A 12,061-nucleotide genomic window follows, 5' to 3' on the forward strand; every position below is an offset into this window, starting at 1 on the left:
AGATTCCTGGGAAAGCTAGGAATGGAACCACCATTTGACCCAGCTATTGCCCTTCTCGGACTATTCCCTGAAGACCTTAAAAGAGCGTACTACAGGGATACTGCTACATCGATGTTCATAGCAGCACAATTCACAATCGCTAGACTGTGGAACCAACCCAGATGCCCTTCAATAGATGAATGGATAAAAAAAATGTGGCATTTATACACAATGGAGTATTATACAGCACTAAAAAATGACAAAATCATGGAATTTGCAGGGAAATGGATGGCATTAGAGCAGATTATGCTAAGTGAAGCTAGCCAATCCCTAAAAAACAAATACCAAATGTCTTCTTTGATATAATGAGAGCAACTAAGAACAAAGCAGGGAGGAAGAGCAGGAAGAAAAGATTAACATTAAACAGATACATGAGGTGGGAGGGAAAGGGAGAGAAAAGGGAAATTGCATGGTAATAGAGGGAGATCCTCATTGTTATACAAAATTACATATAAGAGGTTGTGAGGGGAATGGGAAAATAAACAAGGAGAGAAATGAATTATAGTAGATGGGGTAGAGAGAGAAGATGGGAGGGGAGGGGAGGGGAGATAGTAGAGGATAGGAAAGGTAGCAGAATACAACAGTTACTAATAGGGCATTATGTAAAAATGTAGATGTGTAACCGATATGATTCTGCAATCTGTATTTGGGGTAAAATTGGGAGTTCAAAACCCACCTGAATCAAATGTATGAAATATGATATGTCAAGAGCTTTGTAATGTTTTGAACAACCAATAAAAAAAAAACAAAAAAAACATCAAAACAAACAAAAAAAAGAAATATTCAGAATTTTAAAGGATAAGAAACTCTCAATACATGTTTTTTGAGCAGTGGACTAATCCTTTCCACATTTTTACCTTTGTCTATACATAACAATTTTAATCAGAATATAAAAAAAATAATTCATCATCTATGAAATCAGAATAGTTTCTACTTTAATGATTACTGTAATAATTATGTAATTAAAATATCATGTATATCATATATACACTAAGTCTAAATCATATATTATTAAATGTATAAGTGTGATATATGCTTTAGAGCTTATGTCAACATTTGGTATATAATTTGTATACACAAGTATATTTGTAATAATAATCCATCATTTCAGCTTTTTCAGTAAAATTTCAAGCACTTACTATTATCAGTGTCTTATATGCTTTCACTCATTTAATCCTTAAAAGTCCATGGAGAATGAAATTCCTTGATCCCAATTTTATTGATTGTGACAGTACGTCCTAGAACATTTCAACAACTTGTGTGAGTGTACACAGATAGATGAATGAAGAACTTAGGCACTTTGTCTTCAGAGACCATTCATTTAACCTCTTAACTGTGCTAAAACTCAAATTGGCAAAGAAGCACATGAAGAGTTAATTACCACAATTTTTTTTGTTGTTGTTTTACAATACTGATAGAGTTTTTGTCAATACAACTTGAAGACATTAATATTTCAGTAAACATGGAAGAGTTTAAACAGGAATTGTATCTGCAAGAACAATTAATTCTTCACAGGAAAGAAAAGAAGGGTAGAGAGGAGAATTTTAGCATAGACATAAACATGTGAAGAAATATGTTGCTTGAAAACAGGTGTGAGTATTCATGGATAGGATGAAATGTGAAAGGTATATGCAAGAACAGAAATAGAGACATTTAAAAAAAAGGATTTCTTAAAACTCTGTTTGGTTATACTGGATTTTGCATGAATCTGACATAATCAAGGGTTTCCGCTCTCTCTATATATATATTGGGAATATAACGTAATCCCAATATAGAGGATGAGATAGATATAGTAAGTAAAATCTAATATTGTAAAAGCTTCAGTGGAAATTGCTGAAGTGATTCTCATAGGAAATAAAATCTGGAACAATAGTATGTAAGAGAGCCTCTGGGAAAAGGAGATAGAAAGAAGCCCATACCACTACCTTTAGGAACCTCCTAGATTGAATAGAAAGCAAATGGTGAGAAAAGAAAGATGCAAATAATACTCTTCAAATAGCAAATTACTGTAAATATAAGATCAGTTCAATGAAATTCAACATGCATTTATTGAGTGCCTCTGGAATGAGCCAAGAAATGAAGAAAGGAATCACACTTCTTAAGGAGTAAATGCTTAAATTATTTTGTAAAAATATTTATATTATTTTTAATAATTTCAGTATTTCTTGTGGCATGATTATCCCCAAATATAAAATCAGTTATTTAAAAATCATAGACATTTTCCTTCAATAAAAGTATTAACATGTAAAAGTTAAAGAGCTGCACGCATGAATCACACTCAGTGACCTGAAGTCAGCTCTGGGCATAGTTACAAATAGGTATTGTCAGGCATGAAGCTGATTTTCTTTTAAGAGATTCTGTAATAAAGGTCTAAAGAGGTCACATGTGAACTCAAGTAACTAACACCAGGCACAAGTTGCTATAGGTGGAAAGAATGTTTGCAGTCTGAAAGCAAAAGAGGTTCTAAATGTTTGCTGACTTGATTATTGTAATGCTGAACCATTTCATGTTAACCAAACTTGTCCTTTCCATCAATCCCTTGAATATGTACAAAATTGTTTAATGCATTCAGGAACACTAAAAATCAGTTATGTTGCCACTTCTGTAAAATATTGACAGTGATCGTTAACTTTTTTTCAATTGGTTCCTCATGGGGAAGTTTTTGACATTTTCATGACTTTCTGTCCTTTTTGAATCCTCCTTGTTTGAAAGTCGGCTATTATCCCAATTATACTACAGGTTAGAAACTACAAGGAACAGATGAAGACTCATCTACTACTCATCCAATTTCAACTAGGTTCCTAAAACTCAGGTGCACACAAAAAATATGATGCCCATTGTTTCATTAGGTTTGGGGAATTTCTTCTGTACTTATTCTTCCAGTATAAATAACATGTCTAATTTCCTAGGAGGAAAAACAAGAAAAAGAAAAAACAAACAAACAAACAAAAACACTTAAATATAGGGAATACCAAACCAGATGTGTATGTGCTCTAGCCCTGGGATGCCCATTAGTAAGGTATGAGAAAGGTATCAATTATTTACCCTCTTCTCTCCCTATTCTGTTACTACCACTGCAATTACAGTATGATCAGAAAACTTTTGCCCTTAGAGAACTAAGAACATGCTCCCGAATTTTCTTCGTCCTAACACCATAAACAATGGGGTTCAGAAAGGGGGGTACCAGAAGATACATATTTGCAATGAAGATGTGAACTTGGTGGGGCACATTGTGTCCAAAGCGGTGAGTCAAGAAAGTAAAAACAGCCGTGGAATAAAAAACAAGGATGACACAGACATGGGAGCCACATGTGCCCAGAGCTTTCAGACGGGCTTCTCTGGAGGGAAGACGAAAGACTGCACGGAGGATTAGAGCATAAGAGAAGACAATGAAAAAGCCATCACAGGAGCCAATCACAGAAGCCACACTGAGGCTGTAACGCTTGGTGGCTCCTGTGTCTACACATGCCAGCTTCACCACAGCCATGAACTCGCAGTAGGTGTGTGCGATGATTCGAGTTCTGCAGTAGGGGAGCTGCTTGAGCAGGATGGGGTGTGGGGAAAAGAAGGCTACTCCCCGCACCAGCACAGCAGCTCCCATTTTGGCAATGCGATTGTGGGTGAGAATTGTGGCATGGCGCAGTGGTTCACAGATGGCCACGTACCGGTCAATGGCCATGGCCAAGAAGAAGCCTGACTCCATGGCAGTAAAGCTGTGGATGAAGAACATTTGAGCCAGGCAAGCATCAAAGGCTATGTGGTGGGCTCCCAGCCAGAAGAGACAGAGCATGCGCGGCAGCGTGGATGTGGACAGCACCAGGTCAGTCACTGAGAGCATGCACAGGAACAGGAACATGGGCTCGTGGAGACTTTGCTCTGCCCTCACCACAGCCAGGATGGTCACATTCCCCACCACAGCCACCACATACATGGAGCAGAAGGGAATCCCAATCCAGACGTGCACGTGCTCTAGCCCTGGGATGCCCATCAGAAAGAAGCTGCTTGGAGATATTTCGGATTTATTGGCTGGTTCCATGGTGCAGCTGCCCTCTGTCTTCTCTGGAGGAGTCTTTCCAGTTAGAGCAAAAGTATTCTGCCAGGGTCATTACAACAAATCTGAAAACAAATGAAAAACGCATCTGGAAGATCCGAAGCATTGCATTAGAAATCTTTCTGAATTTAGAGTGAAAAAAACAAAAAACCCAGTGACACTGAGCACAAACTATGCAGCCAACACAAAGTCAAGAGCTTCTTCAGTTGTTTTAAAACCTAATTATCTGTGAGCAATAAAATAAAAATTGAATTCACATTTTTAAATGATAAGCTATATTAGCTTTTGTTAGAAAAATTAAATTTTATAAGTGGAAAATCTTCAAATTCATCTATCCTGAATTTCCTTCTCATGTCAACCTGAAGGACAACTTTTTAGCTGACATCTGAGTACTCTCTGCTAAGGGTATGCGTTTTGTAGAGGGTCCATTGCACTTTTATTATTTCTTAGTACTTCCCAGAATCTATACCCAGGACTCTTGAGATGGTATTGGCCCCTTATCTCTTGGAGCTCTGGAATGTTAACATATATCACGTTTTTAATCAATTTTTCACTTTTTCAAATGAATAATTTCCCAACTCTACCCACCTTTTTTACACCTAATTTTCAGAAATCCTAATTTTCTACTTTTACTCTTCTGTACCTCCCACAGTGTGCCCTGTGCATCTTAACTTTCCTTATGGGTATTATCTGAGTGTACTAGTCATAACAAAGACCACTGTTTCTGGTATTTATTTTAATATTTACAATATTGGTGTGATCACAGTTCTTATAATTTTATATCAAGTAAAGAAGGAAATTAATACTTATTTGTTCCTGACATGAGTAAAAGTACTGTCCTAGAACCTTTGTATTTGTTTCTGTTAAGCTGCAAAACTATGCCAGCTAAATATTATTTTCCAGGTTGATTAATTAAAAAATAGAAGCCCAGGGGTTGGGGATATAGCTCAGTTGGTAGAGTGCTTGCCTTGCACGCACTAGGCCCTGGGTTCAAACCCAAGCACCACCCACATACACACACAAAATATAGAAGCCCAGAATATTATGAAATAATGACTCAAAACACAAGAATTCTAACACAATTCTTTATGACTGCAGAGTTCATGTTATTCTTCACTATGCCAAACTCCATCTTTACTGTCACAGATATTTAGTGTGTAGACACTTATCAATATTTTGATTATTTTAAATGTCAGATTTCTCTTGATAATTTTTGCAATGTTCAAAACTTTGTACTTCTATTTATCAACTGTGTTGAATTATGTTATGTAATATTTTAAGTTTATTTTTAAGCATTTATCACTGTCTTGATCCTCCATTTGATCAGCATTATCTGCCGCCTTTGTAGGTAGGTGTTCTATATCTACATAAAAGTAATATAAATATACTATTAAAATAAGATTAGGCCAATAGCACGGTTCTTTTTATCCTCCTAAATTTTTTATTGGTTTCAAACATAATTTACATAGTATTGATTGATTAATGACAAATATTTTGACCTTAACCAATCATGATATAACAAGTAATGTATCCTATGTATACTAGTATAATTTGTGAAGTCTGGCCAAGTGTCCCATATGCTCACTTCATTCACTATTTGAATAAATGTAGCAAATATTGAACTGATTAGATGCTGGATTATAAATACTTTCAGTGTTAATTGAAAATTTTCTAATTCTGACTTGGGCTTTATAAAATGATTATTTATGTAATTGAATTTAATTATTATGGTATTTTGCTCCTAGGAAATAAAGTACATTAAACCTTAATGGTTTTCAAATTATACCAGCAATCACCTGCTTTTCTTCCTTTTGTTTCTATTTCCAGCAACGATTCTCCCTTTGTTTTCTTTTTTATTAAATGCATTTATCTCCATGATAAGGTTTAAGTTATTCTATACCTATGAATTATAGCTCATTCCTCAGTTTTCTAGTCTTCACAGTAGAGAAAACAAAAAGTTGTGGAAGTCTTAAGTTAATTAAAACATGTAAACAACTTGTAAAAACAATTTACACAAAGCAAGCATTCAATAAATCAAGCATTGAAATTAGGTCATTGTTCTATTTTTCTGTAGATAATGTGATTCCATTAAAGTGTGTAAGCAAAGACACAACAATCAGAATTGCATACCAGATACAAATTAAACCATGATCTACCCTATTAGCTAACCACTCTTTCTTTACACTCTACTGGGTTCTACTGAATTTCTAACTATTGTCCCAAGACACCATACCTCTTTGAAATATTGTGCCTTTCTTTACTTCCTCTTTTGATGCCCAAACCCCTAACCCTTGTCATGTTTTCTTGGCAAATAATGCTCATCTTCTAGCATGTAGTTCAAATGGAATCTCTTCTAGACTCTGCTGGATTAAGACAACAAGATTGTTATTTTCTGTGTTCCCTTTGCCTCCTTAATATTTAAAAAATATTTCCATAGTGTTATTAAACTGCAGAACATAACATTTATTAATATATTATTACTCAGACATGTAACTCCCTGAATGATTAAATTACTCTCAGTGTAGAAACTCTAGCATAGCTAGATATTACTATGACCCAGCCCAAAGACCAGCACTGGGTTATTCTTATTAGTATGAAAAACCAAGCAGTTGCACCCTTTGTCTGGCTTCAAAACCATGTACTTAAGTATGATTTTATGCTTTTTATGAACACTTACACAAGAGGAATACTGTTTCTAATATTTTCTTAGGTTAATACAAAATGCCTGAATATAGGGGTTAAGAAACATGTCCCTGCCACCTTTGCCTATAGTGAAAGAAAAAGACTTTATAGCTTTGTTCTGACATGTTTATGAAAGAGGATGGCAGGAGCAGAGAGCACAATTCAATAAGGTTGGATTCCAAACCAATTACAGATTACCCGAGGGCTTGGGGATCTTGATTATCCGGATCTCCACTATAGAAAAATAGAAAGCTGTTAAGCTGTTCACACTTTTCTGTTGGCTCCCAGAACTTTGAAAATTAACATAATAATCTGGAGAAGACCTACATACCTTTACTCCTACATGACTAGAGCAGTGAAAATACAGATTATATATATATGCATATACACACACATATATATATATATGTATACACACATACACATACAAACAGACATGGAATAAAAAAATAATGGTTTTGTTCATACAGAGATTTAAGAACAAAATAATTTTTTTACTTGTGATATGTCAAGCTCCTTCAAACACACTGCATCAATACTCAAACAAGTTTACTTTATATGCATATACACATTTGAATAAATCATATTTAAAACAAAAAAAAATTGTTAAGCCTATTAAAATATATTCTAATGTTTGCTACTAACGTGTTTCTAAATTTTGGGGCAGAAATCAAAGTTGAGGTGAGGAAGGGGAAGACCTAGAGATGTGAAAATACTTATTTAAAAGATCCATTCAGGAGCCAGGCATGATGGTGTATGCCTGCAATCCCAGGATATCAGGAGGCTGAGGCAGGAGGATTGTCAGTTCAAAGCCAGCTTTAGAAAAAGCAAGGTGCTAAGTAACTCAATGAGACCTTGTCCCTAAATAAAATACAAAATAAGCTAGGGATATGTAATGGCACCCCCTCCTCCACAGAAAATCTTAGCTAAGCTTCTCCAGAAAGCTTCACCATAATTAATCTTAGTACTATCAGCACAAGAGTCTCTACAAAAGAGTTCAATGTAGTTAAACTTTCTATTTTCCTGTTGCTCTATTTTACTTGGCCATTGGCCTGGAAGAAATCAGTACTGCAGGTGCTGAATGCCCCTTTACTAGTTTTTCACAAACATTTATCCAGTATAGTAGTTTGTAGAAGTGTATTTGCAAATGCAAAATGTGATTAAAACAAAAACAAAACCAAAACAAAACAAAAGACAAATCCTTTAACAAGGCCTCCTGGCCTTAAGCTGGAACTTCAAAGAGATGTCTGTATTTCTAACATAAGAGAAGTTACCAATTGGGCTCCATGGTAACAGCTGTGGGGAGGGGTGGAGAGCAGAAGCTGTACCCTTCTCAGGTGCTATCCTTGAAAGGTTAACTTGCCCAAAACAGTGAAAGAAAAAGCTGGTTTTGTGTGAACTTCTGCAGAATGTGAGCTTCTGAGGCCCTCCCTTTACACGCTGGGTATAAAGTTCTGAAACTACCTGAACTTGGGGTTCAGGGGATTAATTGATTACAACAAAAATTGTACTCTCTCTACCGGGCTACAGCCAAATAAAACTGTTTCCTGCTATCTTCAATGCCCTGCCTCCTCTGTCCCCTACAACAATATGGCTCAGTGCTTGAGTGCCCTTGAGTTCAATTCCTGGTACCCCCCATCAAAAAAAAATCATTATGGAGAAAATGTCATGCTACAAGTTTCAGTTTGAAATTTTTTTTCATAAACTTACTCTTACTACTATAGATTAACTAGTTTGAATACAACATATTAATAATTATAATATTTTAAATTTTTAAATTTATGTCTTTATGATTAAGATATTCAAATTCATTTTTCTAGCTTTTTAAAATTAGAATCCTGTACTAATATAATGTAGTGGTCTGGTTGCTTTAAGAAAGTAAGTAGAAAGAAGCTGTTGGCTAGATCTTGTCCTTGAACAATTGATCACCTCAATGAATAAGAAACATTTGTAGGTTCTTTCTAAATATGCTCCCTGCAACAGGAATCACCAGGATTGATGAATCTCTAATTCTGCATGGCAGGAAACAGCTGTTTTTTCTCCCAGCTATGTCTGTGCCATTACCTGTTTGATTCAAACAGCTGCAATGCCATTTTAATTCTAATTTGGAGTATCTTTGACTCTATACTTTAATCAACAGGTAATTACGTTTATGTTGGTTATAGAAGTGTATGATTAGTAAGTATCTGTGATCTTTATGCTTCACTTTACTAAGGTATTCAAAAGTTGGACATTACCTTTTCAAGGATCTCATCATTCTATAAGTGCACATACTTACATACAGCTCTCTTCACTCTTTTCCTGTTCTGCACCTATGCCTTCACTCACAAGAACCTAAAGCTAGCAGTGCTCCAGAGAGTCACCCCTGTAAGGAACAGAGGGACTGCATGCTCAGCCAGCAGGAGCTGGAGTTATGGTAGATTCCAGATTTCACATGGTTAAAGGAAGAACATGGTGAGGGAATTGGTGATCTTCTGGGGATAATAGTCCTTTTCCAAAACTACAAGACCTAAATTACTTTGAAGTGGAGTAATTTTCATGAACTATCTGTTAAGATAATTAACAAATGCATTGTATCCAAAGGTCTGCTGAGAGCTTTGTTATGTGATGTATTTGCTGAATATATCCAAACACATATGATACCTTAGAACTAAAGAAAACGGTCTTATTAAGTACTGAAACCACCATTTGTTAGATCCTAAGATTAGAGCTTAAAATTTCTTCTCTCATTTGACCTTCAAAGCAGCATTTGGAAAGAAAAGTTATAATTTGTCAGAAGAGTAAAACAGAAAGACCAATAGACTTAAGAATTGTTCAGAAAGTTTATAACTAATAAACATAACATTAGTACCTGAATCCAGGTAGTTCTGGCTACAAATTTCATTTATTTAAACAAATATTTCATTAAGATAAAAAAAATGAGTTATGCCTGGGTTAAAGTCTATAATCCTGTATAAAATGCCTAAATCCATGTTTACAGTGACATTGTCCAAAATGATAACAATGCCTTTACAAGCTGGGTCCTCTGAGTTCTCTGGCATCACTTCCTGCTGTCCAGCTCATTCTTGATTTTACTTGAGTCTCAACCAAATTGCCTTTCTGTGCTGTCTGCCTGCTTAACATAATTTCACGTTTTTGCTTCTAGCAGCTAATGCTCTTCCCTCCCCCATACCCATGCCTTCTTAGTTCCCTCCTCATTTTAAGGTTACAGATGGGATGTCACTGCCTTAAGGTAGAAGTAGGAAGAAGATGTCTGTGTTTTCATGATTTGATACTGATAATCTGTCTTTCCCAACTGAATTTTGAAACTTTGCCCCTTCTTTGTAGGTATCTGTTGAGGGCCCATTATAACTTCTCAAAAGTTCTACTTATCTCAACCAATCATGTTGTGTATAACTTTGTTTTGGGGAAAAAAAAAGACCCCACTTTTTTCTATCTTATTCACTCTCTAGTCACTGGTAGCATCTTCTATTCTCTACTCTAGATGTCATCATTGTCAATAACTTAAACCCTTCCATAACTTCACTTGAGCTCATGCATCTCCTACCTTATATGTCATATTTTTCCAGCTTGTTTCTTTCTGTCCTGCATCTTCAGCATTCCATTCCTCATCTTCTCTGCCTTAGCCAACAAGACATGCAACATCAGTCTCTTACGTGTGCCTAAATTGACGTCTTTTCTCAGGTGATTATAGTCTCTTGGGTATTCTTGCCTTTATTAATTTTACTCTTAGTGTAAATAGCAGGTGTTATGCCACAGATACAGATTAGGGATAGATTTATATTAAATTACTCACTGTAACTGTAAATACATCATTTTCTCTTAATCCAAGTCAGCAAAAGTCTTTAATGAACTCTTGTGCGATTCAGGTCACTTATCCTACAAAAACATCTAGAGAGCCCATAGACAAAAAAATATGAGAAAAATAATTTTCTTTTCTATTTTGATAAAGGTAAAGACATCTATCACCTTATTACCCTCCCCTATGTACAAACCAAAAGTGCCTCATTTTTTTCCACTCCTCTGGTAGGTAAATTCAGTCTCTCCATCTGTTTTTACTTCTAAGACCTATAATGATTCCAAGTTCTTAGTAATATTCCTATTACAAATCTAAACATATCAGACAATTTAATCCCTAATCTTCAGAAATGTAAAACTTAATTCAGTGAACTTTTATTGTCTATACCTTTTTGTCATCTGTGATGATAAAACAGATGGTCTATTAAAGGTTTACATCAGAGCAACTTAATAATCTCATGACATTTATTATTATAGAAGGTTTGAAGGCTATCAGGACCGATCAAGTAAACATAGTATGTCCATTAAATAATGGTAGCACACACACGATTTATTTGGTTTTACATTAACGGGTTTGCATGTTGGGATCATCTAGAAGCAATAGCCAACTGGGAAAATAAGGTAGGCAGGCAGGGGACTTTCAGGGGAAAGGGAAGTTTGCATTTCTAGGTGTTGTGGCTCAGCTGCAATGTGGGGGAGTTTCTAGGTTAGAGAGCTCTGAAGAGTCCCTTAAGAATTGGGTATTTAAATCTCCAGATTTATTTTATTTATGGCTATAGACATTGGGCACAGTTTTGCTGGATATGCATGGTAGGCAGACTGCAAATAGCTCAAAATGTTCTTATTGAATGGCCAGAACCCCAACAGAGCAGATTCATGACCAAGAAGTATGAGCTGCATGGGGAAATAAAAAGTCTGAAATAATATGTAAGAAATAAAGTCAGAGCCATACATTAGATACAAAAAGAGGAGCATCTGATTGGAGCTGGAAATGAACAAATGAAAAAAGGCCCCAATTCTATATTTAAGGGGGAGTACATTAAAGGCAGGGATAAGGTTTCAGTGGGAGGAGTCTTGGTTCAGTGACCTTGTCTATACCTTTTTGTCATCTGTGATAATAAAACAGATGGTCTATTAGAGGTTCACATCAGAGCAACTTAATAGAACAATGGCTACATACTTAATCTTACTTAGGCTTGCTTTTGGGTGTGGCAAGAGTCTTGCAGTAAACAGGTTGATTGGCATTTTGACAAGCCACACCCATCACCACAAATATGCTAGAATTTGCTAGAATTTGAGCAGTGAGTTAGGCTGGGCCCCACATGAACCAGGCATTCTCAAACCAGTGGGTTCCTACTGGGCGTTCCTGATACCAGGCTTTTCTGCCTTAATGGCTAAAACATCATTCAGTTTACCCATGGCTCATAAATGGCTCCCGGCATATGATTATTGATGTTTTTAAGCCAATGTATGTTTAAAACATCAACTTAA

At 35.8% G+C, this 12,061-nt stretch overlaps 1 protein-coding gene across 1 annotated transcript; it reads right to left on the reverse strand.

Annotated features, from left to right (window-relative positions):
* Nucleotides 1-3,130: 3,130 nt before the first annotated feature.
* On the reverse strand, nt 3,131-4,075 carry LOC107157123 (olfactory receptor 52P1-like). Its single transcript, XM_015503423.1, has one exon. The coding sequence runs from the start codon at nt 4,073-4,075 to the stop codon at nt 3,131-3,133; it is 945 nt and encodes a 314-aa protein (XP_015358909.1).
* Nucleotides 4,076-12,061: the final 7,986 nt, after the last annotated feature.

Source organism: Marmota marmota, unplaced genomic scaffold (genome assembly GCF_001458135.2).
Source record: "Marmota marmota marmota unplaced genomic scaffold, marMar, whole genome shotgun sequence".
NCBI classification, from domain to species: domain Eukaryota; kingdom Metazoa; phylum Chordata; class Mammalia; order Rodentia; family Sciuridae; genus Marmota; species Marmota marmota.

What these genes read in the sequence shown, in the direction of transcription:
- LOC107157123 (XM_015503423.1), bottom strand. Translation starts at nt 4,075, where the DNA reads ATGGAACCAGCCAATAAATCCGAAATATCTCCAAGCAGCTTCTTTCTG.